Source organism: Crocodylus porosus, unplaced genomic scaffold, assembly GCF_001723895.1.
Source record: "Crocodylus porosus isolate Cpor-Errol unplaced genomic scaffold, CroPor_comp1, whole genome shotgun sequence".
Classification (NCBI taxonomy): domain Eukaryota; kingdom Metazoa; phylum Chordata; order Crocodylia; family Crocodylidae; genus Crocodylus; species Crocodylus porosus.
Genome location: NW_017728886.1, coordinates 186,812,462 through 186,826,751, shown reverse-complemented (window position 1 = coordinate 186,826,751; position 14,290 = coordinate 186,812,462). Strand labels below are relative to the sequence as shown.

Below are 14,290 nucleotides of genomic sequence, written 5' to 3'. Positions count from 1 at the left end.
GATAGCTTCAACCTAACCCTTAATGTCAGGGCTTGAAGTAGGCAGGTTTAAAAAAATAAAATAATGCATCCTGTACTGGCCATTCTTGTTAGCCACAAAAATGCCCAGGCCTGTTCTGAATTGCAAGTTAGGTTCATGGCCTCAGTGAGATTTCTGTGCTCAAGTCTCAGTTCCTTTTATCCATTTACGTTTTCCACCTTTAACCCACACAGTATGTCTCTTACTCCTACCTCATTCTTCTATGGGGAGATGGGAGTCAAGTCAGTAGTGCCAACTTTATCCCAAAAAGCCACACAAAAGTTGTATACAAGTATACACAAGCCCTGGGTCTCTCTGTGGCCCATCTGAAGGTACCAAGATAGCAGTCTACCACAGGCATCAAAAAAGCTCTTTCCCATTTCCATAATGTAAGGCAGACCTGGGATTTACTATTTTTGGTTCAGCATTCTTAATGAAGCCTTCATTTCTCAGAAATTCTATGCAACTAAACAATGTTATAAAAAGGTTTTATTGTTTACTAAACAGAAGAGACCTATTGAATCTCCCGTAGCAACAATAGTCACAATTATTTCAACAAAATTTTTTTGCTCTGAGAAGTTAACTATTGTTTTCAGTATCATTTGTTAGGCTTTCAGCAAGGTCATTTAATCCAGCTTTGTTCAGTGCTGTGATCAGGTTCTCGGGTATGGCATGTGCCCCCTCTTGATCCTGCCAGGCAACCAGCAGTTGCTTTGCTCTCATCTTCACATCCTCGCTGTCTGACTCAATCTGTCTTATATCACGGTCCTTCATTTCCAGGTACGGAGCAAGCACCTTCCACTGCTCTCCCAGCTTGTTAGCAAATGACTCAATTTGTTCCCCCGTCATAGGTTTGTCCCGTTGAACTTCCGGACCTTAAAAAAAGCAACAACAACAACAAAGCAGAGATTTATACAGCAGGTAAAGCTCCTTTCGATTTTAGGCTTAGACTCTGGCTGTTCTACTCCTTTCAGTCAAAACAACCCCAAAACAAAACCAAAAAACCCAACAACAACTCAACGCCCCCCCCATTTTGCTTGTATGCTTCAAATCCCATCTCAGTAGTGTTTAAAAACAATCAATTTACATAAACTATTCACTCTTGGGGGCTAGGAAGGAACTTCACTGCTAGTGAACACCTCTCAATAACATACATCTGAGGGTTTTCACAACACTGGTATGATCAGGTACAACAACTGCTAGGTTCTTAAGAATCTCAGGAGCAACCATCCCTGTAACCAGCAATCCCTGGCTAGTCACTGCAATTTTCAGCCCCAGTACTGATGGCTGTCTCACCATCTAAAGTTGTCACTGAAATATCATTGTATTTGGAAAAAAGTATGTCAGTGAAATCATGCAGAGTGAACCTAACTTGTCTCTGTTCACAGAATCATAGAAAAACAGGACTGGAAGGGACCTCCAGAGGTCATCTAGTCCAAGTCCCTGCCAATAGCAGGATTATCACTATCTAAATCAGCCTACACAAATATACTGTCTAACCTATTAGCAAAACTGCATTGGCAACCCCAAACACCCTGGCCTGCCACAAGTAAAGCAGGGGGACCACAGTGGCCAATGTCCTGCTGCTACAAAATCTGTTAAAATATGATTAAGAAATGAATATTGTAGAAAATAAAATGCCTCTCCCTTAACTCTTATTACTGAAGGCCCAGAAAGGGAATGTATTATGTCTTCCTGCCTACGGCACATGGTGCCCAGGATTTTCAGCCAGTTTGTCTACATTATTATACTTAAAATACTCTCTCTTATTTACACTTTTGCCATCAAGATAAAAAACAATAAACTGTCTTGCTGAGAAGACAAATGCTGCAGAGATTATACAAGTGAGTTTACAAACTTGTAGGAAGTCATGGACTGCAATCAGTATGGTTTAATGGCTACATTTATTTGCACACAGTCTTCTCAAGCTATATTAATAGATGAATTACTTAAGCATGGAGCTGGGTTATGCTGTTTTACATTGCTGTCTCCCCTCACACAGTTTCAAGAGCCAGATGGCATACTCTGAAAGCTTAACTCCCTCTGATACTTATCAGTCACACTCCTTTATAGCAACTGAATTCATGACATCAAGTGAAAGGAACTGAAGGCCACAAACAATAGACGACAAAAGCACTCTGAACATTTCCACAATTGCTAAGAAGCAGTGTCCACCAGCTGCATCAGTTCACAGCCACCTCAGCTTTCCCGTAGGAGGTTTAAAATGAGATGGAAAATCAGCAAGGTGGCAGTGGGAAGGCTGTTCCAGGTGGGGCTAAGCTAAAGAGAAGACTTGCACTAGCAGTAGTGGGATTTGGAAAGGAAGGGAAAAGAGGTGCTGGATGAGACAGAGAAATGGAGTGGACATGTACATAGAAGCCTGCAAAATTTTTTAAACAGGAAAACATCTGACCTCAATCGGGATGTGAATGGGCAACTATCAAAGGTTTCTGGAGATGGAGCAATTTCGCTTGGAACTTGCAGGAGCAATCTGCACATGCTGGCTAAAGCACGAATAGCAGGAAGCCACAGAGGGAAAGGTGGAATGAGATGAAGGCATGGATAAGGATGGAGAAGGGCAAATGCACAGACAAAGGAGACGGCAGAGGAGAGTTATGAGTAAGAATATGACAAGGTAACGAGCAGGAGGCAAATGTAAGGTCAAAATTGAAAGAAGCTATTGAGTTTATCAGGAGGGATTTTCCTCTCATAGGTAAGCTTCTGCCTGTGTGGTGTTTAGGTAGAAATAAGGTAAGGAACTCATAGAGATCATGGAGACAGGAAGTACTGCACAAGGTGTTATGGACCTGTAAGTAGACTCTGTCCTGGAAGTACCTTGTGAGTCTAGAAGCAGACATCCCATGGTAATTTAATCCTCAAAGAGCACTAGGACAGGCAGGGAAGTAGTCAAAGAAACTTCCATCCATAACCACACTGTCATTGTATTATCAGTATCTGGTCCCATGGTAAAAACCTACCACCCAACAGGAATGCTGAGATTCTAATGGAAGTGTTCATGGTCTAACTCTGAATTTTAGTTGGACACTCAGTGATGCACATTTTGGGGCACTAAGTGATTGCTAGCTTAGTGGGATGTGAAATGGGCATCGTTTTTCATGTGAACACCAGTGCTAAACATATACAGGTCAGAAACATGGGGTTAAACAGGATGGATGACCTAGGGGGTAAAACACAGCTTCTACATATGCATCAAGAGTGAAACTTTGAAAAGACCAAGAACATGCAAGCCTTACTTTCATTGTTTTCCTTTAACAAAGCATCATTATCTTCCTCATCTTCATCCTCGCCTGTTTTTATTTCTTCAGAAGGAGGCTACAATGAAAGAACTGAATATCATTGGATGACTTCTGTGTTTAAAGAGAAACTTTATAACTGTGATGGTACCTGGCATGCCTGCTAGAATGGAAAATTTGACAGAACCCATTTGTAAAAAAAAACACCCATTTTTTATTCTTCTATATCCCAAACCCTAGTAACAAATGTTCTAATAATAAAAAAATGCCAGATGACCTGGTCTCACAGGAATATCTCCAATTCTTTTCAAGATAGCAAAAGCCAAGTATTTGATACACAAAGATTCCTTGCTTTAGAGGAAATCAATCATCTCCCTATAAGTCCAGGAGAGTGAGCATTTCAATGCCTTTCCTGTCCTTCCTATTTTTCACTCAAGCCTCCCCCCCAGTTTCCTTTTTGTATTACCTGAAGATGACATACAACAAAAACCAACACTGATGCAGGGTGCTTGGGGCGGCAGGGTAGAGGCAGGAAGGACCAGTGGCTTCTTTAGGATGAATAAAAATCTGAGAGGTTTAACAAAAGACTCCCGTTTGTTCTACATTTTAACTTAAGGTCTCATCTAGTGAAATTTTTCTGTAGGAGCTGATGGATGATGAGCTAACTACACAGAGTGAAATCTGATTGAAAAGGAAGAACCATTTCAAGTGCTTAGAACGTCAAAAAATATATATATTTACAGCCAGTTAACTCAAGTGACTGATTAAAAAACTTTTCTGGTAATATTTGAAAAACGTATTTTTCTCCCATCTCAACAGCTGAGAAAACTTGCAAACACAAAGCCTGGGTCCTCCAAGGATGTCATTCAACAAAACAGGCATAACTAAAACAGTAAATCCTGATATTTCTGAGGCAAAAGGATTTAAATCTCACAATCCTTTGGGCTTTCTTTATACACCATTAAAGGAAATAAGGCCCCAAAGCCAGCATCACTCTTATTTTTTTTATGACTTTATTCAGCAGCACAAGAGCAGCTGCCCTTCAGCACACAAAATCCTAATGTTTCTATAAATATTTTGAGTCATAGTCAATTGTTTAACAAGCCACATTTTAAGCTCTTAATTCTTAACAGCAAATCATCAGTTCCAAAGTTAACGAAATCAAGGTTTTAATGGATCAGACTATTTGCAAGTTTTATATTAACACACAAGCACTCCTCCTTTCCCATAAGCCCAAGATCTACTCCCCCGCCAAGTCTACAGAATAAGGGACAATCAGGAGGTCAGTCAGTTCTATCTGAAATAAGTATCGGGTCACATTACGTACCGGCAGCTCCTTCGCCAATTTGATTACCATGTTTTCTAGGTATTCTGGTAAACTCTTAAACTGTTGATTTGTCGGCTGGAAGAAGTGGGGACTTCTGCGCGCCAGTAACCTTAATGCTCTCCATCCATAGTTAGAATTGTTTACAGCTCTATAATGATAAATTTAACTGTCATTTATACAAGACAGAGAAACAGATCCCAAATGTCCTGAAATCTCTATCATGTGATTTGAGGGCTATTAATCTTCCATGCAGAAGGGCAAGCCAGCACAGAGATCACTGCTACAGAGAACAGGCCCTTTCCTTTATCAACCCAAACAAACATTAATGAAGACACAAAAGAAAAAAGAAAACCAACTTACTTGTACGCATTTTCAACCATGTTTTCAGGATCTGCCTGCTCAATAGCTTCTTCAAAGAACTCCTCCAGTGTTGGCATGTACTCCCTGTGAAACAGGAATGAGCACTTCATACCCCACACACTTGAATCTTCCCTTATCTGTTTTCTCTGGTTCACTCATGCACATTACTCACCCTTACTTAAACAGTTGGATCTATTACAACCCAGTTCTGCAACCCTCGCCTGCTAGGCAGACTATTTAGTAAACCACTGGGGGCCAAACTTTTTGGCAGGTATGACATACGTTAGACCCATATCCTCCCTGAGTACCACTCGGATCCCTTTTCCTCACCTGATCTGCTGCTCATCTTTCTGCTTCCTGGCCTGTGCACCCTGCCTGATCTGATGCTCTTTCTGGTCCCTGCCCTATCTGCCAGCGTGCTTCCTGTCTCCTCACCAATCTGTTGCATGCCACACACAAAAGCTGCTTAAGCCACTTGTGGCAGCCATGCGGCAGGTTGGCCACCCCTGCAGTAAACAATGTGACTATTAGCCTGAGTGTACACCACTCAGTGTGAAAGGGTTGTGAATTTGGGCTTTTAGGTATGGTTTTATTCTATTAAAGATCAACAAGAACTGTTGACAAAATGTTATTAGCCCCCTAGACATAGATGTTTTAGATTAAAAGGAGATTTTTGAGAGACAAGGAATGAACTAAGCTATAACCTGTCTCTCTGAGCATAAACAGCACTGCATTACTTATATAAATACTCTGCACGTTTCGCTTGCTGCAGCAAACAAATAGCTTTTTAATTGTACATAATCATAGTGCTGGAAGTTGGGTTGGAGGTAAAGAAATACCTTTTGCTACTTACCTACTGTCAGATTTACAAGCTTCCATGTTGTCAGGACACAAATTCCAAAGTCGCGTGAGCTCCTCACTGCAAAGAGGAACACAAGTAGGCGGGTTAAATCAGTTAATGAATGATTAAGGTGGGAGGATGAATAGAGTATTCGAATGGAGTATTCTGCCCAAATTTCTCATATGACATACACCAACCTGGAATGTTTTGGATTCATATCAGTAAATGACAAGCCCCATTCATCTTTGCAAACTACGAGGGCAGGTGCATATTAGGAATTGATTGGTGATTTGGGATCAGAAACAGAATAAAGTTTGAAAAGCTTGTCCCTGGTATATTTGTGTTAGATGGAGCAATTAACTTTATATTCTGGAGGGACTCTCAGCTAACCAACTGATAAGACGGGCATGGAGTTCAACATCAGGTTGAGGAAGCTCTCCTTCCCAAGGCTAGCCAAACATCTACAATGGTAAAATAAAGAACCTCTTGCTTCTACTGATAAAGATGAAACTAAATCAGTACAGTATTTGGCTGTAATATTTTGCATTTCATTATTAGTTATTTTGCAAAGGAATGTACTGACAATAAGGAGTTTATGCCCCAAGGAGCTTATAAATTAATTTAGTCACAAAAAAAAAATACAGATACACAAAATGCCAAAAGATACACAAGGATTTCTGGAGTGTTACAGAGACCAGTATGTATAGATTGTACAGAAATAATGTATTTTAAGTGAGGATATAAGGTAGGAGAGGCAAATTTGATTCAATGAGTATAATAGATGGCCCAGAAAATAATCAGGGATGGAAATGGCCAAACAGAAGCAACTTCCAAGGGGATGAATTGTAGAGGTATGAAAGAATTTAACAGACCCTGATATCAGCCCAAGTGGCATTTCAGAAATTAATTCACAAAAAGATACCACACTTTATACAGCACAAGTGTCACTGATACAAAAATACCATATACCATGGAAACAATAAGTTAACATACTTCCCCATCAAAATTTTTTTGTTTGGTCCTCTTCCTAGGAAATCCTCTGGGGCTGGCCTCTTTCTCACAGGTCTTATTGGCTTCAAATCTGGTGGTCTAAGAGTAAAAAGTAAAAAATCACTTTCTGAGTGTCAGAATGACAGCACTTGGTGGTCCAAACTAAAGATCTTTGTGTGGTTTGTGGCTGAATATGAGTGCAAACTGGACATAGGAGAGAGAAGCCACGGGGGTTTTATTTTGCATTTGCCTGATACTAAATTGCACCTTTAATTCAAGAGATAACTACGAATCAGATTCACATCACACCTCAAATCTTCCATTTATTCCAGCAGTCTATATGTAATCTTGTCTGTTTATGTCGCTTGCTCACCATCTATCTGGGAATTTAAGTTTCTTTTCCGTAACACACCCAATGCTACAGAATAAGAACGGAAACCCTGGACCACCAAGGAGTCTAAGGGAAGACCTACCTAGACTTTCAAACCCTGGCTGAGACTGAGACAAGTAGAACAGCCACTGGTGGTAAAGTTGAGCCTTTTATAATTACACGTGGCTTTAGAGTTTCTTAGTAAATTTCTCTCTTCCCTCGCCCATTCTATCATTTCTTCACACTGGGATCATGAAGCAATTCCACCAGATCCCCAGACCCAATCCACTGATGAGCAAAAACTTCTCACTGCTGAAGGTGCCGGTTAATCTGTGTAGATGGGTGAGGATGAAAGGCACTGAAACATAAACTTAGACACATTTAGGCTAAAGTCTGAGTTTTGAACATGGCCTGTATCAAATTGCACAAAAAGCTTTTGTTGGCTGGCTGTACCCAGGCAACCTTTTCTTTCTTTCACATCAGTAACCACAACCAAGTAGTTGCTTAATGACAACTAGTCACCTGAGGACAACTAGTCATTCAAGGGCCTTTTTATGTAAAATTCCAGCAGAGATCCACAGTCCATGCTATTCCATTGGAGTCATACCAACAGGGATTCCCTTAGAGGGAATCTGTATCTCAAGAGAGAAGGTGTATACAAAAGTAACACAGCTTATGCAGTTCCACTGTTTCAGCCTGAAATCTGTTAGACTCAAAAGGCAGGAAAGAGTGATATGCTCCTCCAACACACTGTAGAACCCCTTTGCTCTATTTAGTCTATACTTGTGTCACTGAACATGTCCTCCGCAATAATTTTGTTTAAAGAAAGCAGAAGGGCTTATTTCCAACTTTACTTGTGCATTTACCTCTCTTTCACAAAACTTGGGCAGCCTTCATTTTTCCACGAGTTCCAGTTTTCTTCAGTGTTTAGTATATGCTGAAAAAGGTATAGAAATACCCAATATTAATGAACACTTCCACCTTCAAAATCAGCATCTGAAATATTTGTTAATGTGCTACCATAAGCAACTAAGACTGTTTAACAATCAGAGAGGTATATTTTCAACTTCTTTATATGCTGGACACCTCTTTGAGGAACACCATTTAAATTAATTCTTTTGCACAGTCAGTGTCCCTTCTCCCCATCCCCCATTATATTCATGTGTGTCTGGGGATGCATCTATCTGCCTGTGCCCAAAACTATCCCAACAATAGGTGAGAGAAAAAGCTTTTGAAACTATGAAAATGTCACCGCAAACCAACAGAAACTGGTAAGGAGAATCTAAGGAAGGTATAGCACCGGAAACTACTTTTACCTCATGTTTTTTAGCTGGCTAGATTACAAGCTGATGCCATCCTTTTATAGTCTAGTTGGACCCTGTTGTGACATGCAGTAGCTTCCATTTTTAATTACTTACCTCTACCATTTTTGAGAATCTTTCCCCATCTGGAGGGTTTTCTGAAAGAAGCTGCGATTGGAAGAGATCATATATTAACTAAATAGTACCTATGTAGTAAAATATTTGAAAGAAGGTAAGCACAGGAAACCAGGGTTACTGACTGATGAACAGCAGATACAATGTCTGGTATTTCTGAAGATTCCAAGAATTCTTTCAAATTTGCAAAGACAACACAGACCAGTTTAAACAGAAAGCTTCTGTGCTACAGCTCTGTGTTATCAGCACACCAAACACATGGGAGAAAGGGATCTGTTTTATTACAAGAAAAGATTTAGAGCAAGCATTGTTTACCTGACTCTTTTGTACAAACCTGGTAAACTGCTTTTGTAGTATCTTCAATCCAGAGGGATTGTTCATCAGTTAGAACATAGTTTGAACTGGAGTGGGAGAGAAAAAAAAAAAATCACCAAATCAAAATAGCCTAGTCCATAAGGGACAGCACAGTCTAATCTGTTATTACAGTAATACAGTTTTCTAAATACAAAGGAAGAAGTTATGTAGTAACCTAGCAGCATTTCAAAGGCAGCAATTAATGTACAGACTATAAAGAACAAACACAGGCATCTCAAACAACTGGGGGCGAGGGGGAGGCTGTAGACTTTCTGGGACAAGTGTCACTGCTTTTTATAGGTGCCAAGAATCTCAACAGGACTTGCAGGTGGGACATGGAAGGGAAAACGAAATATCTGCAAGATCTGTGACTTGGTCCATTAGCAAGAGGGGACTATAATATGAACTGAAATCTCATTTTCATTTCTCAGTGGCGAAAAAAAAGAAGTCCACTGTACAGTGAAACTCTGGGAATAAGTCCCCCATTAAATCTATTATGTAACACACAGCATACAGGATTTGTTTGGTTGGGTGTTTTTTTTGTCAAGCATTAGCTAACTTTAAGGGTTAATTCAGCCACGATTATGGCTAATTAACCACAGTTTGAGCAGAAAATTTCCTTTAGTCAGAAGGGTGTTTAATTACTTGGTAACATTTCAAAAACATCAGCATTATATTGAAATACCTAGAACATTTTTTGGTGCCCCGTTCATTTTATTTCAGTTCTGGTCCACATTGGGAACTGAATATTGCGTTTGAACCACACTCTAAAACAGTACTGTCTGACAGACAGGGCACTGCCCTATGCTTCTGGAGAACTGGGTTCTACTCCTGGCTCAGGGTGGTAATGATATTAACCACCTTTAAAAAGGGCTTTGAAACCTGCTGATAAAAAGCACCAACAGTGAGATGCCGCAATAAAGGCTACTGTCATGTCTACATACACACACATACACAAACTCACACACATATAGCGCACAGCACAAGAAACAACACATAACTAAACAGCACATTTCTGTTCTACTTCAGACAGCTGTGTTCCAACACATCTAAAACTGGGTCTTTTAATATAGGATTTTACTTCAGCATTATAAATATAATGATCTGTGGCCATTGCTCCTGCCATTTCAGGTGGAGACACTTTTTCCACATGTAGATGCTTAGCAAATATTCATTTAATGGTACAATGTTATCCCAACAATCATGCAACCAGCCATGCCACACATTCGTGGCAGGATGTGCAATTCCGGGGGGGGGGGGGTGTCAGGGATCAGTTCCCAACTCTACCCTTTCAACTTGCCAGCACACGTGGAGCTTGGAATCATAATCCCTGCACCAGAAAGCTGAAAGTTTCACACAGGGTAGCCCCTTCATGGGTCTGTTGGGGCACAGGTCTTCTACAAGTTCTGGGCACAGGGAATCAATCAGTTCCCCCTACTCAGTGAGTTCAAAGCCATGTGCTCAGCTTGGCTCAAGACCCTGGGCTGACAGTTGGTACATGGACAAGGCACACCACACATTCAATTTAAAGCATCACACAAATCAGCCACAAGGATGTTCTACATTTTTGCTGTTCTATGACACCAAAAACTGGGTGAACGTGTGGCACAACACCATTGATAACACAATCTAATGTTAATCATGACATAAATATAACATCTACCAGAGGCTTAAGGGGCCTTAGATCTTGCAACAAAAGCCACAGAAAAGTCAGATTTGCTTGCAAGATCTGGCCCTAAGTTCTACTGAATCTTTTAAAAGGAGCTTTAAAAAAATCCTTTATTCTGCTTGACCTCAGAACCCAATATCCCCCACTAAGCTCAGGATTCCTATCTTACCTTTTAAATTTGACCTGTCCTTTTAGATACTGAAATAATATCAGATACTGCAACAGAATGTGACGGCGGAAGTTACTGTCACTCAGCTGCAAATCCATGAGCTATACAAGAGATTTTGGTTTAAAAAACAAAACAGGTCACTAAGCAGAAATGACTCATCATGTTTCATCACTCTCATTTTTAGGTACTCTTCAAACTTTCAAGAAGAAAAAAAATACGCTTAGTTTTGATAAGCCAAGTTGGGGCAACTACTACAGAAATCTGATTTTATTGAAGCATACCAGAATCTGTATTCTAGATTGCCCATATGTTCAAATTACTCACCTCTGGCTGGAGTGATCTAGTTGGGGGTGGCCTGCTTTGAGCAAGGGGTTGGACTAGATGACCTTCTGAGGTGCCTTCCAACCCTCATTTTCTATGATTATATAACTGTTTACAAGTATAGTTGAGGCTATTGCACTCCAGTTTTACTAATATGCACCTTGGGACACTGCAGGATTTGTCGGTTGGGTGATTATTAAAGTGTGGAGAACAATATAAAAAGAGCAGCATATGGTCTTCTATGGTCCTTAGATACCCATTATAGCTGTTTTATGCTGCTGATCTGTAAAACATTCTACCTGGGACATGAGTCACTTCTACAAGTACAAGAGTTTGGATTCACTCACTATTTTAACAATCTATCATGTCTGATGATATAAACTAGAAATGGGACTCTCAACACAATGCAATGATTTCTCACATGTAAAGTAACAGCATGGGACATCTTCTTTTCTCGTATGCCAGAAAGGGTAGCTTCTTGTATTAGTTTGTGACCACAAGACCCCAAGAACAAGAAAAAAGCTTGAAAAAGAGTTATTCAAGAAACAGAGGTGTGTATCACTCCAAGAGATACAATATTTCAGGCTCTAACCATGCAAGAGAATACAGCAATACAAAAGCGTGCAGTTCTTTATAGTAATGTTTATAGAATTCAGTTTCTTAGAAAATTGCAAAAATGGCTTCAAAAGAACTGTACAATAAAGCAGAAAATACAGCTCAAATTTAAGTACATGCTTATTTTGAGTATAAAAATTCAGCTGTACATGCAATAACAAAAAAAGTAGGCCTTAATCCAGAGTTTGGCAACTTTTCTCCTGCACGCAACAGGCCATGAGCAGGAGCTTGTAACCCAGCCGCCACCACACGTTGCAAATCTCTCTACTCAAGAGCTCAAGTTATCTCCACTTACTCTATCTCTCTGCAGTGAGGTAAGTGTAGACACAAGAGGACAGCAGGGACAGCTGCGGACAGGATGACTGGCTCAATGCAGCTGCAAACCTCCCAATCCCTTGTGCTGCCCAGGGGCCAGGTAGCACCTTCCTAGGCAGGATCAGACCTCTTCATGGGCCAGATCCACACAAGGGGCCACAGGTTGCTGACCCCTGCATTAAACTTTTACTTTTGCTCTCTAACTATACAATTACAGCATATTTATGAGAGGCGATACATGCAACTGTCTCACTACTACAATGCATACCTTTCCTCTTTTTTTTTTTAATACATAGAGACATGCAAAGTACACACCTTTTCACTAGTTAGGAACTTCGCAAAGTACACATGCTCTCCTCCTGTTTTTAGCTCTTCTAGCTTCTTCCGTGAGGCCTGTGTGTCATCCAACTTGTAGCTTTTAAAAACAGCCAAGACTTCTTCTGAATACTGTAAAGCAAGGACATGTGTCACAGAAAAGTTCAAGTACTGTATTTTGTTTTCATTAGAAAAACCTTAATGGAGCTGATCCCAAAAGGTTTCAAGTAAGTAAATTTATTTCTAAGTTGGCTATTTACTACAAATAGTAACACTGGACTGCAGCGTTGGCCAAGGCAGTCAGGTACTCCAATTTAAACAGATGACAAATATTCTTCAGATGAAAACATTTTGCTCAGGAAAAGTTGACAGCAAGCCTCTTGAATCATTTCAGAATTGGGCAGAAATCCAAATCAAGCTGTTCTTCAAGAATGTTACTGAAATGTTACTTCAAGAAGCTCCTGAAAATACAAGTAATTTGCCATCTGTTGAGGAAGGGCTTAGTTGGTTTTAAGACAGCATCACTAAAACGATGGGTATGGTTTCTAATGTTTATGGCTAAGAGACAAGTTCAATTTCAAGGCTCATACTTGTCCCCATTTCAAGTTCCCATTTTCTAATACTAGTACAGAATCCATACCCTCTAGTTTGAAAATCCTCAAACTTCCTCTAGGCTTAATGGAAAGTGTGCACAGGGAAAAAACAGAATTGAGAATCAATTTGAATTACATGGGGTAGACAAAATTTTAATTTCATGGGGTACCTTTACACTTTCTGCCAAGTTCCGATCAGAACGCGTTGGTGCAGACTTGAATAACTGAGTCTGCTGGAGTGGTGTGCTGCAGTGTTACATGTAGTCAGTGTCTCGTGTTTCAAAATGGCAGCATGGGAACTTTAACTATAGCTCATTCAATGTGCTGGAACCCCATGGTGTCTAGAAATTTGGGGCCATTGCATTTTCAAAAGCAACTGTTTCAAAATGTCACACTTCTCAAATGTTTCGTTTTCCATGGAAGCAAATATACTAGCTACATTTGAAACAGCTTAGCCCAATAAGTGAAAAAGATCTGACATTGTTATTCTTGACATGGTGGTGTACTCCTGTCTGTCTGTGTCCATAAGAACTTTATCAAGAATGCTTTTAATGCTACACATTTAGATACTAGTGCCCTTGGCTTTGCATATGTCTCAGCAGATTAACAGGTAAAAGTTCAGCTTATTACTCTTATGACTGTACTTTAAGATTAATTTAGTATATTTTTTAAAGTATAATTGTAATGACAATGCATTTTCATTTGTATAAATGGCAGGAAATAATATCTCTCTTCTTTGTTAGATGCCCTACTCTAGGTATATAAAAATGTAATTCATTAATCCAATTAATTTTGCACAAATGGTATACAATAAAATAGGAACATGATTTACCTTAAGAAAAGTTTTCCATGAGACCTTCTCATAGCACTGCACTGGATTCCTAAAGTAATCTTGAAGTGACCAGAATTTTCTATACAGGTTGTAATCTATTGGAATGGAACTGAAAACAAAGGCTTCATTCTGAATGCAGCTTTGACAGACATGCTGGACAAATTTATGTCCATTCTTACAATACAGAACCACAGTAAATACCAGTATTCTTGTAAGTCAGATAAATGAAGAGGCAATAATTCTGGACAACAAGACTGTACTCATTTTAGCTGCTATATAGGAGACCACTTCTCCACCCCCCACACAATAGGCCTGTGCAAATAGGGAAGTAATCAATTTGTATTCAACTGATTCGGAGGCCAGTAATTGGATTTGGAGATTCGGATCACTGTTCTGAGTAAGTTTGGCTGAATTGGCCTCCTCTTAAACACCCCCAGGGTAGAAGCCTGCACCACTTCTCTTGGAAGCTGGTTCCAGACCCTAGCCGCCCTGACCGTGAAGTAGCGCCTCC

At 40.0% G+C, this 14,290-nt stretch overlaps 1 protein-coding gene across 2 annotated transcripts in view; it reads right to left on the bottom strand.

Annotated features, from left to right (window-relative positions):
• Window positions 1-489: 489 nt before the first annotated feature.
• Window positions 490-14,290, bottom strand: part of THOC1 (THO complex 1) — a 32,059-nt gene continuing 18,258 nt past the window's right edge. The window contains exons 10-21 of one of the 2 annotated variants that reach the window (XM_019546801.1): window positions 13,780-13,888; window positions 12,355-12,486; window positions 10,789-10,889; window positions 8,931-8,997; window positions 8,579-8,629; window positions 8,027-8,097; window positions 6,794-6,889; window positions 5,813-5,878; window positions 4,960-5,043; window positions 4,600-4,747; window positions 3,273-3,351; window positions 490-893 (exon numbers count right to left, since the gene is read on the bottom strand). In XM_019546801.1, the coding sequence (XP_019402346.1) occupies window positions 598-893; window positions 3,273-3,351; window positions 4,600-4,747; window positions 4,960-5,043; window positions 5,813-5,878; window positions 6,794-6,889; window positions 8,027-8,097; window positions 8,579-8,629; window positions 8,931-8,997; window positions 10,789-10,889; window positions 12,355-12,486; window positions 13,780-13,888 (1,300 nt within the window). In that variant the 3' untranslated portion in view covers window positions 490-597. The remainder of the gene's footprint in view (window positions 894-3,272; window positions 3,352-4,599; window positions 4,748-4,959; window positions 5,044-5,812; window positions 5,879-6,793; window positions 6,890-8,026; window positions 8,098-8,578; window positions 8,630-8,930; window positions 8,998-10,788; window positions 10,890-12,354; window positions 12,487-13,779; window positions 13,889-14,290) is intronic. The other variant, XM_019546809.1, reaches the window with a different exon arrangement.